Raw genomic sequence first — 20,707 nt, 5'->3', positions numbered from 1 at the left:
TAAAGAAGTAGAGGTTGCTTCCTCGCATCTAGACTCGTGTCTAGCCTCTAATCTATCAACAAGTGCACTTGTCTCATCTACAGCCTCTATGCTAGCTAGAAGTGCACGAACATCTACTAAATTGCGCTCTATCAATATATCGATGTACTCTTCTTCCCAATATCAAAACTTGCATCCATTCTACATAACAAAATTTGAAGTTAGCACAACTAGTCAAATCTAGAGCACAAACCGAAGCTAAAAAAAGCACATACCCCATCGTTTAAGCACTTGATGAACACCCATCCGGGATGTTCCGGCGTTGTAGACACGCGGCGCACAACCTTCTTTGGGCAGTGGTCGCACTTAATGAGCGGCAACGGTGCGCCGACGAGCTTTTGGGCTAGCACCGAGCCCGACCGCCCGCCATTCGTGTATCTGTCGGCGGACCACCGACGGTGTAGATCCGAGCGGCTAGAGGAGGAGCCACTGCCTGCATGTGGCCTTGCGGCCCTGCCAGGGCCTTCCGGCCCGGTGCCCGGCCAGTTCATGGCGCGGCGCGACCTCCCACAGCCGGGCGAGCTCAAGACCGACCGGATCCACCCCAAATCCGGCCGGCGGGTGGGCAAATCAGGTGGCCGTGGTTGGGTGCCGAGGGAAAGGGGCTGGGCGAGCGCGCGTCCGAGCTGCACAGCTACAATGGCAGCGGCGGCGGCGGCGAGGGAAGAGTGGGGAAGGGTGGAGAAGAATGGAGGGCGTGCGGCCGGAGGAAGGGAGGGGGCGGATAGAAAAAGGCGCCCATGTGCCACCGACGGGCGGGCCAAGGGAGGACACGCGCAGACGGCCTGCGAGTCCGTGTGCTGTCCGTTTCACCCTGCGCAAACTTGGGCCGGGGATGGGTCGAAAGCGGACAAAAAACGGACAAAAGTCAGTTTGCGCCCGCGCGCTGGGCCGTCTGGTTCGTCCGTTCTACCTCAAACGGACGCACGCGGGCAGGATGGGGTCGCGCGGTGGAGTTGGCCTAACAAGCTGCCACTGCACGAGGACGCAACACGGGGCAACTGCGCAGCAGTGGCTGGCTCAGTCACTCACGTGGCCGGCCGTACCGATCATCACCAAGCTACTGCGAGCTCACCATCTCTGTCAGCCAGCGATCAACCCTAATTACACAGACGCAAGATCCAGCGATCATTCTTCCACGATCTACGAGTACAAAACAGCAGCATGATCCACAGCTAGTGAGCCGTAAGTAAAAAAGAGAAGAAGAAAGAACTGGCGATATGATTGACCGGGAAGTCCCACCATATGCAACTGGACGAAAAAGCAAAGGTAAAGACGACGGGCATGGTTAAGACCAGGACAGGACAAGGCGAAGCCGACAAGGGCCGGCCCAAATGCTGTTTCACCGAGCAGCCAGATGCGGTATAGTGGACGGCCAAAAAGAGCATTCGGCCAAACCAAACCAATGGCGACGATGATAAACAGCAATGGCTTTGCCAGCATCTTCATCAGAGAAAAAAGAACGCAAATGGCATGTGACCTCACGTGCGTGCAGTGCAGCCAGCAACAAGGCATGCATATGCATATGCATGATCAGTGCCTCATCTTCCAGTGCCAGGAATCATGAGGATTAACTACTCCAGCACTTGCATTTAGCCAGTGGGTTATCATTAAGACTCTGATGAGTGTCAGCTGTGGCCAAGGAAAGGCATGTTAGTCACAAGTCAGAAGAACACCACACCAGCAGGCCCCCACACTTGCGCGGCTCAACAAGTGAGTATATCAAGAACTGTCATAGAACGATGCTCTCACATATAATACAATCAAGAGCAATGACGGGGGGGGGGGGGGGGGGGGGGGGGGTTGAGTTGGTTATGTATCATAAGTACTATGAGATCCAATCAGGGGCCAAAAAATAATGCAATCATGACATGCTTGGTTAATGGTACCGTAAGTACGTACATATCTAGCAAGCGGCAATCCGATCCGCACACCCAGATCATGTCCCGGTTCGGCGTCGTCGTTCTTGTGCCGTTCCCATCATCATCTGTACCGTTGGTTCTCGCGCTTGCTCACGCTCCCGTCCTCCATCGAGCTGGATCTGTCCGTTGCCGCATCCCTTCGGGGCTTCCTGTCCTGCACATTTCATTCGTTGCAGTTGACAATGTGAGTAACTGAGCACTGATGCTGAGCGAATGAGAGATTATAGCAAGGTTGCTGAGATAGTAGGAAGGAACATACGTCGCCGCGGGGGTTTAGGTCCTCCATCTCCAGCATGTGGATCACATGCCCCATTTTAGGCCGCTTATGGCCATCGGGGTCGACACAGCGGAGGGCGACTAGAAGTGCCCGCTTCAGTGCTTTCGGGGAAGGCCTCTCGGGAAGCTTGGGGTCGACTACGTCCTCTGCTTTCCTCTCAGCCACCATGTTCTTCAGCCACTCAATCAAGTTCACCTGAAAAATACAAGAATTTAGCTTCATCGGGGCCGCCTCCACATTTCTGAAAAGAAACTACTAAAAATGGGCACACAAAAAAAGCTTACCTCTCCAGCTGACCTGGTATAATCTACAGGAGATCTACCAGTTATAATCTCCATCAAAAGAACGCCAAAGCTATACACATCGCTCCTCTCAGTTAACATTCCGGTGCTGGCGTACTCAGGCGCCACATAGCTGCAACATTAAGAAAAAAGGCTCAGTCATGACAAGATACAAACAACCTTTGCTGCATCACTGAGCACTAAAAGACTATCAACACTAACCCGAAAGTTCCCATAACACGGGTAGTAACATAGCTTTCCTCCGAGCACAGCAGTTTCGCAAGCCCAAAATCCGATACTTTAGCATTCCACTGCTTGTCGATGAGAATATTGCTAGATTTGACGTCGCGGTGAACAACCTTCGGCTCCAGCCCTTCGTGAAGATAGGCCAGCCTGTGCAAGAAAAATCGGGTGTCAGAGGTGACGAATTTTTACTATCACATCCAGCATTGAAGAGAGCTGTTGAGGTTGTTTAAGCAAACCACTGGCAATAATATTACTTCCAGGCAAAGAATATAACAGCTAGAGTGCTTGCCAGTGCACATGATGCTTCAGTTCAGGCTTTGACCGCTAAACAGAATCACAATGTTCTATTCTAAAAACACACGCAAGCTAAACAAAATATTAACAAATACTAGTACTACATTAGAGTGCTAGAGGGAGAACGTCAAACTATCTCAAACCGGGTGCTCTGTTTGAAATAAAGCTGGCCGCAGGAAAGCAAAGGGAAGGAGGCATGCAAGATAAGCACATGCCATGTCTCAGAAACTAAACACCTTTTTCTCCTATTTAAATATGGGAATGAAATTCAAATTATTTTCAGAAGCAGAATGAAACGCCAGTACCATAATATTTACATATCTGCGAAACATAGGTTGCAATCAGTTGTCTCTTTCTCTAACCTCTTACAAAGGAATATGTGCATGTCAAGAAATAGGTCCTAACAACTTCTGAGTGAAGCATCTGAATTCCTTGGGACAGCGAATCTCACCAGAACTCGGCTCCATCATCCTAACCGAGACGCATGTCTCGTAACAGAACAGGCCTAAACATGCCAGCTAGCACCTATGTCTTCCAAGAAACTAAAATGCTAATGAGCTATATTTGGTTTGTTTCTTCAGTCACAGCCTAGCCACACACAGTAACCACTGTATATACAGATTGGTGCTAAACTGTAAAATGAGGAAGATTATAGTCCAAGAAACAGCACTCTGAGTGAAGAAGCATTACCCTTTAGCAGTTCCGATAATTATGTTCATCCTCATATCCCAGGTCAATGGGCTCTCCTCCCCAATCTCTCCATGAAGCCACTGATCAAGGTTGCCGTTGTCGACATACTCGTAGACAAGCATCCTGTTAAGTTCAACCACATTAGAAGAGAAATTCGGAAACTGATTCAGAAATTGAGGAAGAGATTGCAATGCATTCTACCTGTAGGCACCCTCTACGCAGTAGCCGAGCAGCCTGACGAGGTTCTTGTGCCGGACACGGCCGATGGTTTCGACCTCCACCTTGAACTCCTTCTCGGCCTGGCCCCTGATGCAAAAGCAGGGAGAGAGAAATGGATATTTTTATCAGAGACATGGATATCAGAGTAGTATGGGTTGAGAAATGGAACGGCGAATCGAGCCATCGAAATGTGTGCAGTGTTTAAAATGAGCCACGGGAAACGAGAAGAATCGAATGCAGATGGGCACACAGAAAGAGGGTGAATGAAGAAAGTAATTTGAAAATTTTATTGAGCCCCACAATCCAACAGTTCATCAGCAAAGCACAACAATTTCATGAAAAAACTGGAACAAGTTCATCAGCAAAGGATGGATTTGCTTGCAAGATTTTTTCCCCCAAATCAAATAACTCTGGCCGATGGATTTGCTTTGATGAACGGACCAAAACACAGAAATTTGACCCTCGAGCGCTCACCGGAGCATCGAAACGTAGGAGATTTCTGTTCGATTCAAATCGAACAGCTGAAAGGAGAAAGAAGAGGCGGAAGCTTTCGAGATGTGAGGTCACGAGGTTACCTATTATTGAGCAGATTCTTGACGGCAATGATGGTGGAATCTTGCAGCGTGCCTCTGTAAACAATCCCGTAGCCTCCCTCGCCGATCACATTCTCCTCGGCGAGCCCGTCGGTGGCCTTCTCCAGCTCCCGGAGCGTGAACCAGTGGCCCCAGCCGAGGTGCGACACCTCCGGCCCGGCCGCGCCGCTGCCGGCGCTCCTCGGCGTGGCCAGGTCCCGCTCGCTCCCGCCGCTCGTGGTGGCCGACAGGCCGCTGGCCGCCGTCGAGCGCTTGGACCCCGCGGGCATCGCCGGCAGCTGCGCCCTCTGCTGCTGCAGCGTCTGCGCCTGCGTCTGCGGCGGCGGCGGCTCCGCCTTGGCCATCTGCACCGCGGCGGGCTGCGGCAGCGGGGTCGGCGCCGGCTGCTGCTGCTGCTGCTGCCGGCGCACGATCTCCTGGATGTCCTTGGCCGGCGTGGGCGCGTGGTGGTGCTGCAAGTGCTGCTGCTGCTTGAGGGGCTTGGCGTCGGCGGGGTGGTAGAGATTGGCCGCGCGGCGGCCGCGGCGGCGGCGCGAGAGGCAGAGGAAGAGCAGCAGCAGCACGAGCACGATGGCGGCGCCGACGGCGATGCCCATGAGCACCCAGAGGCGGAGGCCGAAGACGGGCGTGCGCTGCGACAGCCACGTGTTGAGGTACCCCGCGCTCCACGGCGACGGCGACGCCGCCGCCGCCTGCTGCTGCTGGCGCCGCGGCGTCTCCGACTGCAGCAGCAGCCTCCTCCACGCTGCCGCCGCCATCGCCACGGCTCTAGCTGCTGACGGCGGCGACGGTGATGATGGGACAGAGTCGCTTGGGAGGTTGGGATTCTTCTCCGGCCGCTTACATGCGCGTCTGACTCGACGGGAGATTGGTTCGGAGGCAGGGGAGCGTCCGGCGTGGGTACGCTTTGCCGTGTGGGGTTAGCATTTTGTAGAGACGCAGGGTTCTGCCGTTACTTGTCAGCCCGTTGCCATCGTTCCATGACACGTGGGCCCGGATGACAGTGGACCCACGGGCAGTGAGGTCACTGACGCTTTGCGGTGGGGCCAGAGGCAAGCCGGATATGGTTTTGGGATCAGTCTTTATATCATCTTTCTTTTGGAAAAGAATGTGTGAAAGCCAAGCCATGCATGGTGCCATTTTTTATGGATTTATTATTTACTGCTTTTATTATGTACTCCTACTACTAGTTCAACTTTTGTCAATGATAGTTGCATTAGTGCTAGGGTTATCATGCATGTAATCACCTTTTGCAACATTTCATTTTTGCCTCGTTGTCTGTGTCTTTTGCTTTGTGGATCAAAGAGTGTGCTTTATCACCACTTGGATGATATGCTGGAGGGATCTTTTGTTGAAAATAGGATTTGTGTTGGTTGGTGGTTGGGTGCCATATGTTCCAAAATCGTTCCCATCGTTGATTTTTTTACTGGTAATGAAATGTTAAATTTGGCACTAGGAATATTGCTAGGCGTGTTAATTAATGGGACTGTGTGATTTATAGATACTAGTAAATGTGTACGTGGAATGCACATTGATATTAGTATGCAGTATATTAATTGCACGTGGATATTAGGTAGGGTATCATCTGCTTGTTAATTATGTCATTAATTCTGACGTTTATATTTGGCATAATATCAATTACATGTTTAGCGCTCACCATTAGAGCAGTCTAGGTCATTAGATTGACCTCATTTGACGGTCGAGATTAGTTGGATCTGCCTCTTTGGTTCTTTTTATATTGGTATAGATATAGATATAGATTTTTTTTTGCCGGAATAGATGTAGTTATAGATATAGATAGATGTAGATTTAGATTTAGATTTATACACATGAGGTGTGTGGATTAAAGCTTCAGTGATGTGATGTTCTTAATTTAGCTCAAACCTTAATCAATTCCAAAAGTCATGATGATGGGATGAGACGATCTGTTTGATGACTAGTGGTAGTATTTGTCTGTGAAGGTTATAGGTCAATCATGTATGCAAGTCATCCATACATAGAAACTAACAACTCTTGCGTCTCCGAAAGACTGACATAGACTTAGTTATAGATGGAGAAATGATTATTGAGGTTGCAAGACTTATACATGTTTACACGCATTCAGTGCAAAACAAGTATATATTCTATTCAGTGAGGTATGCGGATATATTTCAGCACTCATCAACGATTCAATAGTCTGGTCAAGATGATTAGAACTTCTCTTGATTCGACTGTCATACGTAGATCGATTATGAAGACTTGCTATGGTTGATATAGAAACTAACTGACTATCTTGTTTACTCCGTGCTAGTACTTTATAGATGCAGATCCACACATGTGATCAAAACCGATAGCTAGTGATCATATGAGAAGACCGGGTTGATCGCCCGGCAAGCGTTTTTTCTCCGACTGACGGTTATCGGTCCATCTCGGTCCAGCATGAATAAGAGCTATATATGGTTGATGTGGAAACAAACAACTCATGCATTTACGACAGAGTTGTATAGGCACCCCATAGTTGTAGATGGGGATGAAAATATTGATAGATCCGGAAATAATGGTCGAGATCGTTAGAAGTATATGCATTTACGATGGACATGTATAGGCACCGCATAGTTGTAGATGTAGATAAAAATATTGATAGATCCAGAAATAATCGTGGAGATTGCGAGATGCATTTACAGATACCGGTGCACAATAAATATGAGTATTTTTATTTAGTGAGTGGGGAGGTCTCATTAATTCGAAATGGAAAATCTTATTCATTGAGATATCTCGAATCTCCACCGGTTGAAGCACATGGTTTGGAGTAAACCTGACGACAGCCCGGCTCAAAACATGTGAAGAGCGTGTTTTCTCATTTAAAATGATTACTTTCAAGGTGCAAAGATGGTATATTACACATGTTTCTTTTTGAATAAAATGATGGTTTTTTGGCAAGTTTGGGCTTTGGTTGGGATTTCGGGCCAGGCTTCGGACGGGAAAGTCAAGACCGAGCCTGGCCCGAAAGCCGGGCTCGTTGGTGGGGTCGGGCTGACACGCGAACAAGTTTAGTTTGGAGTCGCGATCCCGACAATGCGCATTTCGCCACTTGCGTGTGTGTCATTGTAGTTACACATGAATGAACAATCTAATTAGCCAGCCCTGGAATACCCATCCATCCCTCCACCTAACTAATTAAGCGCGCGTGCACATCTGCAACCAATCAATCATATATCAGCACCCAGCAAAAAGGAAAATCAACAATCAATCATATGCTGGCTGGATATGTATGTCCCAACAAGTAGTGCTGCTCCCCGGGGGCCCTGGCCTCGACCGATGGATGGATGGATGGATGGACTCCAATCCAAAGACCCCGTGGGATTTGGACTCGGGCTAGCCAGTTAGGTGACGCGCGCCTCCAAGATTTGCACCGCACGGGCTGCCTGTCACTTGTCTCCGTTGGACAGCTGGGCGTACGCGCCGGGCAGCCAGCCAGCCGGGCTGGGATTGCGCCAGACGGTTGGTTGGCGTTCCCATCCCATGTGGCCGACGCGACGGCGAGAAGAGGGTTCCAAAACCTGGCGTTTTCGCTCCCGGTCCCGGCGGGCGTTTTGGAGGATGCGGAAAGGAATACGCCGTGCTTTCTCGCTCAGGCCAGCCAGGGGTGCGCATCTCTGGTTGCTACCAACGCCTTTTGCCTTGACAGCTCGGTGCTTTGTTTTTGTCTGTGACTGTGAGTAGGCTTAGGAGGTTAGTTGCAGTGTTGTCCATAGTCATGTTTGGTAGCGACGAATGAACGAGCGAATTGCAATTGCCCGAGCCACACGCAAGTTAGGGCAGGCAGGCTCCATCGATTCGCCGATTACAGAATAACCATCATGACATGCTATGCTATGCTAGCTACACACGCGGAGAACCATCGGACACTGTGAATGAGCACACACGGATGGAGATATACTGTTAGCACTGATAATAATAATCAATTAAATACTAGAGCGAGCGAGCGAGCGAGCAGTCCATCGGATCGGCCCATGCATCCCGTGCCATGCCTATCGGAACGTGCAGAATGTTTCCTATCCCGTCCGCGTCCGGCTCCGGCCACGCCACGGACGACGTCGATCAAGGCCGCTCGCCCACCACCCACGCACCAGCTGCTGCTTCTTCCCTTTGACAGCTTCCCGTTTGGTCGACTGCCTCTCTCACTCGCCTCCATCGCCGTCGCCCGCCCGCCCGCCCGTCGGCGTAGAGACACCAACATCAGTACAGCACGCCGGCGCCGGACGCGCGCCACGAACGCGAGAGTGAGCGGACGATCGCCGCGGCTGCTCTCTGGCTGACCTGGTTCCAGCCAGGTGCGCCGGCACCGTCCGTCCGTACGACGCCGAGGTTTCCTTTTTCCGTTCGGCTCTAGCTTTGACTTTGCTAGGCCCAAACGGATGACAATGAAATTGCACCACATTCTACGCGCCAGCTTTCCCGGTTTGTTTCTGTCTGTCATTTACCATCGTCAGGCAGGCCGTACGTGCAAAGGAGAGCACCACTTCGGTAAAATACTACTGCAGCCTGCGTTGGACGGTTATCAATTCATTCGGTGGTTTCAGTCATAGTCAGTCTACGTGACGGCTGGGGCAGCACGTTGATGCTGCCTCCATTGTACATGCCCTCAAAAATCAAAACCAGAGCTGCCTCGAGTCTCCCACAAGGTCAGACCTCAGACGTAGTATGGGATGGGAATGCATCAGACAGTGACGAGGATAAAGTCAAGTCATCATACCCAAGGTTAAAGGAGCATAAAGTCTGCTGCCATGGCACCAGGGGGCACGCTAGTGGAGTAGTACTAGTACCATCTTTTTCCCCATTATCAATGGGCAGTTGGATTTCCAAGCAACAGTCACGATATTCCTTGCGTACTACGACGAGAGGAACAAACACAGGAGATTCCGTCAGAGAATCACTTCACAACAAAGACTCCGTTCGGCCCAGGTTCACAGATAAATGTCCCGGAATCAAATCACTACTACTCCAAAAGAAGCACTAGATTATTTTCTCACACTTGTGGAGTACACTCAACCAGGGGGCAGAGTAAAAGTTACAGAGCTTTCGCGACAGCATTTACCTTGGAGGTTGGGAAATGCATCAACTTCACACTGGATCTGCAGGCACTTCAGCTGTTCGAACAACAAGCAGCCGTATCATTGCACACGGTACTCACAAGACTGAAGAAACAATTGTGAAATTTACACTCATGGCCGCTGTGCTGTGACTCTACGGCTTGTCTATGAACATCGACGACTCGGCTACTGTATGCTGCATGCAGGCATAGAAATACATGGTGGGTGCCGCTGCACAGCAGTAATTTGTTTCATGTCCGTACTACCATATCAGACCAGAAGATGAGTGAGTGGAGCAACCTGATTGCCGCGTCATCTTAAGCTAGCGTAACAGGAGGAAGAACGTCGTGATCTAGGTGAACAGAGCAAGTCGGCCAAGGATCATGCATCTTCTGTCTGTCAACATCCAACAGGAAGAAACAGCACAGCGATCTAGCTGAAGAAATCTACTGCACCAGGCAGAACTGAGAATTTGGTCGGAAGAAAACCGAAATGCTCCCCGTCAGATTGCACAAAGACGTCGCCGTTAGGCACCACCTCTACCACTTCAATTGATTGAACTCTGCAATAGCAATATTGTTGGTCAGATAAAGATATCTATCAAGAATTCTGAATTAAACTGTGCTGGTTGTGTTTCGGGAAGGTTTCAGAACTCAGAACCACGATTACTACTTCAACTGACCGAACTAGTGTTTTGAAAACTAACCAAATGCGCTTAGCAAAGCATTTTCACGTTACCCACGCGCTTCCATTCAAAACAATTTCGTGTTTGGCTAGTTTCTACATAAACGGTCAGAGGGCTCAGATAGAACACCAAACTTTTCTTGGACCTTTGCCAGACATTAAGATATTATAGCAAGCAGTACTAATGAAGAGAAATACTAGAGTAATCGATCAACATAAAGATGTGTTAGGAGGTTGGCCTATATGTTCAAACATTCTAAGGGACAAACTACCTTCCTTGGGAGCATAAAAAGCAATATGCTTTCTGCAGTATCTGTGTGTTTCCCATGCAGGTAAAACTTGTACAAAAGGCACATCATCCCAGTTCACAGAATCATTTTAGATAGTAATGTCCTTTTCACTCCTCAAGTGCAAGAACCTTAACAAGACCCGATGTTGTTTACCTTATTGATGACACGCCATTCACCGTTAAGTGTGTGCCTCCATAAAGCCTATGTAGCTTAAGAAGAAAACTGTACCACTTGAAATCTTGTATAATAACAACCTGTAAAACACCTTACAAATTACTACAAGCGTGTCATTTACTCTAAATTGTAAAATTAATTTTGACTGGCTTAGGCACCTGAAGGTCACCGCTAAAAGGATCAACTGTTGGAGTAATCTTCATGCCACCTCCAAAGTACTTGGCATTTCCTACGCATAGAGCAGTGACTTTATCAACTGTTCTCCATTCCCCTCCATTCACCTATTATACGTGTTATCAAATTGCAGAGATTCAAAATTACATGGGCAGAAAAAGCTGTATAGTGCAACTCACTTCGAAGCAAAAACTAGATAAAGGCTCACCTTTATTCTCAAATCTCGATTACTATGTCCCCAAAAGCCTCTTAAAGCTCCCAGAACATAACATAAGTTGCCAAATCTCTTGTACATAGAAGCAAAATAACCTGCCTTGGCACTCCTGTAGGCATAGTAATTTTTCAAATTCCAATCTATACACTGAATTTCATGTTTCAAATTGTCATTATCCACTTACAGATGGATATCAGCAACATTTATAAAGAAATGTGGATCTCCATTTGGACCTTCCATCATGCCAATGTCTAGTTTTGATTTAACTCCTGCAGGAAAGGTTTACCTGTGAGTCTGAGATGTTGGGCATACAATTCCACCGAGTCTGAGTACACAGGTATTTGATCATGTTGGTCGTGGTTTCATAATTGTCACAAAACTGGGGAAGTTGTCACTGAAATGTTGAGTTTAGAGTGGCTAGAAATTTATCATCTGGTATGGTTATCCGCAGCGAGATCTTATGGGTTTCACCTCTAGCCTACCCGAACTTGTTTGGGACTAAAGGCTTTGTTGTTGTTGTTGTTGTTGTTGTTTTGTTGTTGTATGGCTATCCGCAATGATGAGATAGAAGATACGAAATTAGTTTAATCCGGTTACTATATATCTGTGTACTTTACTTGCTAACAGAGAACGAATCAACATAGATGCTATATGAGAATAAAGTAGCAAGGAAGAAACCTCTCACAATTCGATCAATCGCCTGACGGGGATCATTTGACCTGGTTTAACAAGCAATAATATGTTCCAATGAAAATGGAGGTTACCAAACCACAAGGGCATATATAGAACATACAAGAATGAAAACAAAATTACCAGCCAAATGTCCTAGCAAAGTCTGAGCCAGTTCCAAGTGGGATGAGCTGCAAAAGAAAAACAAAGTGCATCACTACCGAACAAATTCCAGCACGTAAACATTACAGAACACCCTAACAGTTATGTCTCAAAAGACAAAAAGAGCAATCTCCTTTTTTTCAGCAAAGCAACAAGGTATGCCACTCACACCAAGCGCCGTCAAGTGGTCAGGCCCTCGATCAAGAGCACGGACCGGGCTTCCTTTCCAAAAGAAGCCATTCACCACCTGCACATGTGCTTCCAGTATCAATTGCAGGAAATGTCAACAATTTGCAGCAATATCGTACCAACACGCGACGCACAAATACCTCATGAAGCGTCCCATCCCCGCCAACGGCGATCACAGCATCAGCGCCGTCCTTTATAGCCTAAGGCACGCACAAGAGGACCAGTGTTCACAGAACAGTGGGAACCCCATAGTGGGAAAATTAACAGGTGATGATTGAATTTGGTATGAAGCCAGGCACACACACCTCCCTCGTGACATCTATGGCGTGCGACGGGCCCGATGTGATGCACTCGCAAATCTGATCGCCCGATCGATACCCACAAAGGCACAAAGCAAAATATTCTGTGAGATCACCGAGTTATTTACCGCCGGATCTGAGCCCAAGCGTGGTCTCGCACGGCAATCGGAGCTTGCCGTTGTGGAGTGAGGTGGTCTGCGGGGATCTAGGAGCTCTCGGAGGCTTACGTTGCATTGGTCGGCGAGGCGGGTGTGGAGGAAGGGGAGCAGCTGCTTCCACTGCTTGCCCGTCCGGCCATTGGCGCCTGCAGAGCGGGATCCGCGCGACGAGGATGGCGTTTAGAGTGGAAATACGTGGCCGGGGTGGGGTGGAGGGGGAGGCTCCGGGTGGGGCGTACCGGAGGGGTTGACGACGAAGACGAAGTCGCGGCGGCGGCCCGAGGAGGCCGTGGCGGCGGCGTGGTCGGAAGCGAGGCTGACGGCGCCCAACTGGGAGCGGCTGCGCGAGGCCCGCGGCCGGATCAGCGCCGGCCTCGGCGTCGCCGGCGAGGCCATGACGTCGCCGTTGCTTTATCCCGATTTGACCGTGGAGACACACACACGAGGGATGCTAGACGAAAAAGGCGCCGCTTATTGTAGTACGCCTTCCTAAGGATAAAACAGGTTTTCATTGGGTTTCCCTAAAAAAACAGAGGTTTTCATTGGGTTAGTTTCCAGATCTGACCATTATTAAAGAAAACGGTAGCAAGCATACAAGGACTTTGCTACAAATCCAACGTCAGATTTTCGACCATGGCAAATCAAACATTTTTCGTATCAATTATAGTTATCGCGAGGAGAGTCAATTTCTTTTGGATTTGCCATACTTGCTTAAAAGAATCGCCATCATCGTAACAATTACAATTGGGGTTGGCCGCAAGGATGCGCGCGGCGGGCAGTGTCGCGTCAACTGGGACCGAGTGTGCCGCCCCACCTCCCTCGGCGGCATGGGGATCCGCGACCTGCAGCGCACTGGGGTTGCCCTGTGCGCCAGATGGCTATGGCTCCAGCGCACAGACGCTTCGCGTCCCTGGAGTCAGCTTCACCCCCCCCCCCCACGACCCAATGGCCGCGCAGATTTTCAGAGCCTCCACCACCTGGGAAGTGCGAGATGGGCGTTCATGCAAGTTCTGGACAGACCCCTGGATCGAGGGCAAGTCCATCTCTGAGATTGCGCCCCTGGTTTTCTCTATGGTCTCTCGACGGCATCGCCGCGTCCGGACGGTGGCTGAGGGCCTTCCCGGGCGTGCGTGGGTGCAAGACATCGCCGGCGCGCTCGGCCCCGCCGCCCTTGTCCAGTACATTGACCTCTGGCGCGCTCTTCAGACCAGGACCCTCGCGGCCGGGCACGACGAGCTGCGCTGGAGGTGGACAGACTCCGGCGCCTACTCGGCCAAGACCTGCTACCGTGCGCTCTTCCACGGCTCTATCTCGGATGCATCTTGGAAGCTTACCTGGAAGACATGGGCCCCCCTCCGCATCAAAGCCTTCATCTGGCTGGCCCTACAGGATCGGTGCTGGACGGCTGATCGCCTCGCCCGCCGTGGGTTGCCTCATAACGACCGGTGCGTGCTCTGCGACCAGGCCACAGAGGACATGCACCATCTATTCGCTGCTTGTCCCTTCTCCCGCCAAATTTGGCACGAGGTTCTATCTTGGTGCAGATCAACCGCTACGATCCCGGACTCGGACACGCCCTTTGTGGATTGGTGGATCGACGCGTGCTCCACATTGCCCGCTGCTCTACGCAAGGGACTAAACTCCATCATTGCCCTCACCGCCTGGGCTCTCTGGAAACACCAGAATGGGTGTGTCTTCGATCAGCTGCACCCCTCCATCGCTAGCTTGCTTCGGTCTATTCAGGAAGACGCTCGCCTATGGGCTAGCGCCGGCGCCAACGGCTTGGCGACGATGATCTCTGAGAGATAGGCTCTAGCTTGTTGTATCGGGGATGAGCAGCCCTTACCCCAACTGCTCCTGCTACTTGAGCCCGCACCAACTTGTGTACGCGTGGCCGTTGTAGCATACACCCTCTGTATTTTTCACCCCTCCTATCAATGCAATGATACGCAATCTTTGCGTATTCGCGAAAAAAAACAATTACAATTGTAATGAAAAATATTCGATTTGCCATGGTTAAAAATCTGATTACATAATTTGCCATGTCCGCTGAAAGAATTTGCCATGTTTCCGACAACATAATTTGCCATCATAAACATCAATTTTTTCATGATTAAAAATCTGACAACATATTTATATGAAAATCCAAAATAAAATTATATTGAAAATCACACTTTGTGCTTCGTCTGCCGATGATTAAAAATTGCATTAAACCAACATCAAACAAAGGAGACGCATGCAAATGTGTGTTGGAAATATGCCCTAGAGGCAATAATAAATGGTTATTATTATATTTCTTTGTTCATGGTAATTGTCTATTATTCATGCTATAATTGTGTTATCCGGAAATCGTAATACATGTGTGAATACATAGACCACAACGTGTCCCTAGTAAGCCTCTAGTTGACTGGCTCGTTGATCAACGGATAGTCATGGTTTCCTGACTATGGACATTGGATGTCATTGATAACGGGATCACATCATTAGGAGAATGATGTGATGGACAAGACCCAATCCTAAGCATAGCATAAAAGATCGTGTAGTTTCGTTTGCTAGAGCTTTTCCAATGTCAAGTATCTTTTCCTTAGACCATGAGATCGTGCAACTCCCGGATACCGTAAGAGTGCTTTGGGTGTGCCAAACGTCACAACGTAACTGGGTGACTATAAAGGTGCACTACGGGTATCTCCAAAAGTGTCTGTTGGGTTGGCACGGATCGAGACTGGGATTTGTCACTCCGTATGACAGAGAGGTATGTCTGGGCCCACTCGGTAATGCATCATCATAATGAGCTCTATGTGACTAAGGCGTTAGTCACGGGATCATGCATTACGGTACGAGTAAAGAGACTTGCCGGTAACGAGATTGAACAAGGTATTGGGATACCGACGATCGAATCTCGGGCAAGTAACATACCGATTGACAAAGGGAATTGCATACGGGATTGATTGAATCCTCGACATCGTGGTTCATCCGATGAGATCATCGTGGAACATGTGGGAGCCAACATGGGTATCCAGATCCCGCTGTTGGTTATTGACCGGAGAGGCGTCTCGGTCATGTCTGCATGTCTCCCGAACCCGTAGGGTCTACACACTTAAGGTTCGGTAACGCTAGGGTTGTAGAGATATGTGTATGCGGAAACCCGAAAGTTGTTCGGAGTCCCGGATGAGATCCCGGACGTCACGAGGAGTTCCGGAATGGTCCGGAGGTGAATAATTATATATAGGAAGTAAAGTTTCGGCCACCGGGAAAGTTTCGGGGGTTACCGGTATTGTACCGGGACCACAGGAAGGGTCCCGGGGGTCCACCGGGTGGGGCCACCTATCCCGGAGGGCCCCGTGGGCTGAAGTGGGAAGGGAACCAGCCCCTAGTGGGCTGGGCGCCCCCCCATGCGCCTAGGGTTGGAAACCCTAGGGTGGGGGGGCTTCCCACTTGCCTTGGGGGGCAAGGCACCCCCCTTGGCCGCCGCCCCCCACCCTAGATGGGTTTGGCCGGCGCCCCCCCTCCCAGGGGGCCTATATAAAGGGGGGGAGGGAGGGCAGCAACATCTCAGCCTTGGGCGCCTCCCTCCTCCCCTGCTACACCTCTCCCTCTCGCAGAAGCTCGGCGAAGCCCTGCCGAGACCCGCTACATCCACCACCACGCCGTTGTGCTGCTGGATCTCCATCAACCTCTCCTTCCCCCTTGCTGGATCAAGGAGGAGACGTCGCTGCACCGTACGTGTGTTGAACGCGGAGGTGCCGTCCGTTCGGCACTCGGTCATCGGTGATTTGGATCACGGCGAGTACGACTCCGTCATCCATGTTCATTGGAACGCTTCCGGTCGCGATCTACAAGGGTATGTAGATGCACTCCTTTCCCCTCGTTGCTAGTATACTCCATAGATGCATCTTGGTGAGCGTAGGAAAATTTTAAATTATGCTACGATTTCCAACAGTGGCATCATGAGCCAGGCCTATGCGTAGTTACTATGCACGAGTAGAACACAAAGAAGTTGTGGGCGTTGATGTTGCCAATTCTTCTTGCCGCTGCTAGTCGTTTCTTGTTTCGGCGGCATTGTAGGATGAAGCGGCCCGGACCGACCTTACACGTACGCTTACGTGAGACAGGTTCCACCGACTGACATGCACTAGATGCATAAGGTGGCTAGCGGGTGTCTGTCTCTCCTACTTTAGTCGGAACGGATTCGATGAAAAGGGTCCTTATGAAGGGTAAATAGAAATTGGCAAATCACGTTGTGGTCATACGTAGGTAAGAAACGTTCTTGCTAGAAACCTACAAACCACGTAAAAACTTGCAACAACTATTAGAGGACGTCTAACTTGTTTTTGCAGCAAGTGCTATGTGATGTGATATGGCCAGAAGATGTGATGAATGATATATGTGATGTATGAGATTGATCATATTCTTGTAATAGGAATCACGACTTGCATGTCGATGAGTATGACAACCGGCAGGAGCCATAGGAGTTGTCTTTATTATTTTGCATGACCTGCGTGTCATTGAATAAACGCCATGTAAATTACTTTACTTTGTTGCTAAACGCGTTAGCCATAGAAGTAGAAGTAATCGTTGGCGTGACGACTTCATGAAGACACAATGATGGAGATCATGGTGTCATGCCGGTGACGAAGATGATCATGGTGCCCCGAAGATGGAGATCAAAGGAGCATGATGATATTGGCCATATCATGTGACTATTTGATTGCATGTGATGTTTATCATGTTTTTGCATCTTATTTTCTTAGAGCGACGGTAGTAAGTAAGATGATCCCTTATGATAATTTCAAGAAAGTGTTCACCCTAACTGTGCACCGTTGCGAAGGTTCGTTGTTTCGAAGCACCACGTGATGATCGGGTGTGATAGATTCTAACGTTCGCATACAACGGGTGTTGACGAGCCTAGCTTGTACAGACATGGCCTCAGAACACACGCAATACACTTAGGTTGACTTGACGAGCCTAGCATGTACAGACATGGCCTCGGAACACGGAGGACCGAAAGGTCGAGCATGAGTCGTATAGAAGATACGATCAACATGGAGATGTTCACCGATCTTGACTAGTCCGTCTCACGTGATGATCGGACACGACCTAGTTAACTCGGATCATGTTTCACTTAGATGACTAGAGGGATGTCTATCTGAGTGGGAGTTCATTGAGTAATTTGATTAGATGAACTTAATTATCATGAACTTAGTCTAAAATCTTTACACTATGTCTTGTAGATCAAATGGCCAACGTTGTCCTCAATTTCAACGCGTTCCTAGAGAAAACCAAGCTGAAAGATGATGGCAGCAACTATACGGACTGGGTCCGGAACCTGAGGATCATCCTCATAGTAGCCAAGAAAGATTATGTCTTAGAAGCACCGCTAGGTGATGCACCAATCCCAGAGAACCAAGACGTTATGAACGCTTGGCAGCAGCGTGCTGATGATTACTCCCTCGTTCAGTGCGGCATGCTTTACAGCTTAGAACCGGGTCTCCAAAAGCGTTTTGAGAAACATGGAGCATATGAGATGTTCGAGGAGCTGAAATTGGTTTTCCAAGCTCATGCCCGGGTCGAGAGATATGAAGTCCCCGACAAGTTCTTCAGCTGTAAAATGGAGGAAAATAGTTCTGTAAGTGAGCACATACTCAGAATGTCTGGGTTGCACAACCGCTTGACTCAGCTGGGAGTTAATCTCCCGGATGACGCAGTCATTGACAGAATCCTTCAGTCGCTTCCACCAAGCTACAAGAGCTTTGTGATGAACTTCAATATGCAAGGGACGGAAAAGACCATTCCTGAGATATATTCAATGCTGAAATCAGCGGAGGTGGAGATCAGAAAAGAACATCAAGTGTTGATGGTGAATAAAACCACTAAGTTCAAGAAGGGCAAGGGTAAGAAGAACTTCAAGAAGGACGGCAAGGGAGTTGCCGCGCCCGGTAAGCCAGTTGCCGGGAAGAAGCCAAGGAATGGACCCAAGCCCGAGACTGAGTGTTTTTATTGCAAGGGAAGTGGTCACTGGAAGCGGAACTGCCCCAAATACTTAGCGGACAAGAAGGCCGGCAACACCAAAGGTATATGTGATATACATGTAATTGATGTGTACCTTACCAGTACTCGTAGTAGCTCCTGGGTATTTGATACCGGTGCGGTTGCTCATATTTGTAACTCAAAACAGGAACTACGGAATAAACGGAGACTGGCGAAGGACGAGGTGACGATGCGCGTCGGGAATGGTTCCAAGGTCGATGTGATCGCCGTCGGCACGCTACCTCTGCATCTACCTACGGGATTAGTTTTAAACCTCAATAATTGTTATTTAGTGCCAGCTTTGAGCATGAACATTGTATCTGGATCTCGTTTAATTCGAGATGGCTACTCATTTAAATCCGAGAATAATGGTTGTTCTATTTATTTGAGAGATATGTTTTATGGTCATGCCCCGCTGGTCAATGGTTTATTCTTGATGAATCTCGAACGTGATGTTACACATATTCATAGTGTGAATACCAAAAGATGTAAAGTTGATAACGATAGTCCCACATACTTGTGGCACTGCCGCCTTGGTCACATTGGTGTCAAGCGCATGAAGAAGCTCCATGCAGATGGACTTTTGGAGTCTCTTGATTACGAATCATTTGACATGTGCGAACCATGCCTCATGGGTAAGATGACCAAGACTCCGTTCTCCGGAACAATGGAGCGAGCAACCAACTTGTTGGAAATCATACATACCGATGTGTGCGGTCCAATGAGTGTTGAGGCTCGCGGAGGATATCGTTATGTTCTCACTCTCACTGATGACTTAAGTAGATATGGGTATGTCTACCTAATGAAACACAAGTCTGAAACCTTTGAAAAGTTCAAGGAATTTCAGAGTGAGGTTGAGAATCAACGTGACAGGAAAATAAAATTCTTACGATCAGATCATGGTGGAGAATATTTAAGTCACGAATTTGGTGCACACTTAAGGAAATGTGGAATAGTTTCACAACTCACGCCGCCTGGAACACCTCAGAGAAATGGTGTGTCCGAACGTCGTAATCGCACTCTATTGGATATGGTGCGATCTATGATGTCTCTTACCGATTTACCGCTCTCATTTTGGGGCTATGCTTTAGAGACTGCCGCATTCACTTTAAATAGGGCTCCGTCGAAATCCGTTGAGACGACACCGTATGAATTATGGTTTGGGAAGAAACCTAAGCTGTCGTTTCTAAAAGTTTGGGGATGCGATGCTTATGTCAAGAAACTTCAACCTGAAAAGCTCGAACCCAAGTCGGAGAAATGCGTCTTCATAGGATACCCTAAGGAAACCATTGGGTATACCTTCTACCTCAGATCCGAAGGCAAGATCTTCGTTGCCAAGAACGGGTCCTTTCTGGAGAAGGAGTTTCTCTCGAAAGAATTGAGTGGGAGGAAAGTGGAACTTGATGAGGTGATAGTCACCCCTTCCGAACCGGAAAGTAGCGCAGCGCGGGAAGATGTTCCTGTGGTGCCTACACCGACTGGGGAGGAAGTTAATGATGATGATCATGAAGCTTCGGATCAAGTTACTACTGAACTTCGTAGGTCCACAAGGACACGTTCCGCACCAGAGTGGTACGGCAACCCTGTCCTGGAAATCATGTTGTTGGACAACGGTGAACCTTCAAACTATGAAGAAGCGATGGCGGGCCCGGATTCCGACAAATGGCTAGAAGCCATGAAATCCGAGATAGGATCCATGTATGAAAACGAAGTATGGACTTTGACTGACTTGCCCGATGATCGGCGAGCCATAGAAAACAAATGGATCTTTAAGAAGAAGACGGACGCGGATGGTAATGTGACCATCTACAAAGCTCGACTTGTCGCTAAGGGTTATCGACAAGTTCAAGGGGTTGACTACGATGAGACTTTCTCACCCGTAGCGAAGCTGAAGTCCGTCCGAATCATGTTAGCAATTGCCGCATACTATGATTATGAGATATGGCAGATGGACGTCAAAACGGCATTCCTTAACGGCTTCCTTAACGAAGAGTTGTATATGATGCAGCCGGAAGGTTTTGTCGATCCTAAGAA

At 49.0% G+C, this 20,707-nt stretch overlaps 2 protein-coding genes across 2 annotated transcripts; both read right to left on the bottom strand.

Annotated features, from left to right (window-relative positions):
* Positions 1-1,736: 1,736 nt before the first annotated feature.
* On the bottom strand, positions 1,737-5,465 carry LOC109772174 (probable serine/threonine-protein kinase At1g01540). The gene is made up of 7 exons (XM_020330863.4): positions 4,544-5,465; positions 3,951-4,055; positions 3,750-3,872; positions 2,742-2,912; positions 2,523-2,652; positions 2,221-2,433; positions 1,737-2,115 (listed from the first exon to the last, which is right to left on the bottom strand). Exons 1-7 carry the CDS (start codon positions 5,317-5,319, stop codon positions 2,023-2,025), a joined length of 1,611 nt encoding a protein of 536 aa, XP_020186452.1. The 5' UTR covers positions 5,320-5,465; the 3' UTR covers positions 1,737-2,022.
* A 4,053-nt stretch (positions 5,466-9,518) lies between these two features.
* LOC109772176 (sphingoid long-chain bases kinase 2, mitochondrial) lies at positions 9,519-13,177 on the bottom strand. The gene is made up of 12 exons (XM_020330864.4): positions 12,886-13,177; positions 12,716-12,792; positions 12,495-12,548; positions 12,330-12,389; positions 12,170-12,247; positions 11,983-12,029; positions 11,848-11,888; positions 11,354-11,438; positions 11,164-11,278; positions 10,940-11,062; positions 10,761-10,861; positions 9,519-10,195 (listed from the first exon to the last, which is right to left on the bottom strand). Exons 1-12 carry the CDS (start codon positions 13,040-13,042, stop codon positions 10,066-10,068), a joined length of 1,068 nt encoding a protein of 355 aa, XP_020186453.1. The 5' UTR covers positions 13,043-13,177; the 3' UTR covers positions 9,519-10,065.
* Between the last annotated feature and the right edge of the window lie 7,530 nt (positions 13,178-20,707).

The sequence above is a fragment of the Aegilops tauschii genome, chromosome 4 (assembly GCF_002575655.3).
Source record: "Aegilops tauschii subsp. strangulata cultivar AL8/78 chromosome 4, Aet v6.0, whole genome shotgun sequence".
Lineage (NCBI taxonomy): Eukaryota > Viridiplantae > Streptophyta > Magnoliopsida > Poales > Poaceae > Aegilops > Aegilops tauschii.
This window is presented reverse-complemented; position numbering and strand designations above follow the sequence as displayed.

Bases quoted from the DNA above. Each gene is read 5' to 3' on its own strand.
- LOC109772174 (XM_020330863.4), bottom strand. From the start codon at position 5,319: ATGGCGGCGGCAGCGTGGAGGAGGCTGCTGCTGCAGTCGGAGACGCCG. The intron at 2,434-2,522 runs GTAAGCTTTTTT...TGTATTTTTCAG, and splicing joins ATACCAGGTCAGCTGGAGAG to GTGAACTTGATTGAGTGGCT. The intron at 2,116-2,220 runs GTATGTTCCTTC...TGAAATGTGCAG, and splicing joins ACCTAAACCCCCGCGGCGAC to GACAGGAAGCCCCGAAGGGA.
- LOC109772176 (XM_020330864.4), bottom strand. From the start codon at position 13,042: ATGGCCTCGCCGGCGACGCCGAGGCCGGCGCTGATCCGGCCGCGGGCC. The intron at 12,793-12,885 runs GTACGCCCCACC...CCCGCTCTGCAG, and splicing joins CTTCGTCGTCAACCCCTCCG to GCGCCAATGGCCGGACGGGC. The intron at 11,889-11,982 runs GTAATTTTGTTT...TTGTTAAACCAG, and splicing joins TTTGCTAGGACATTTGGCTG to GTCAAATGATCCCCGTCAGG.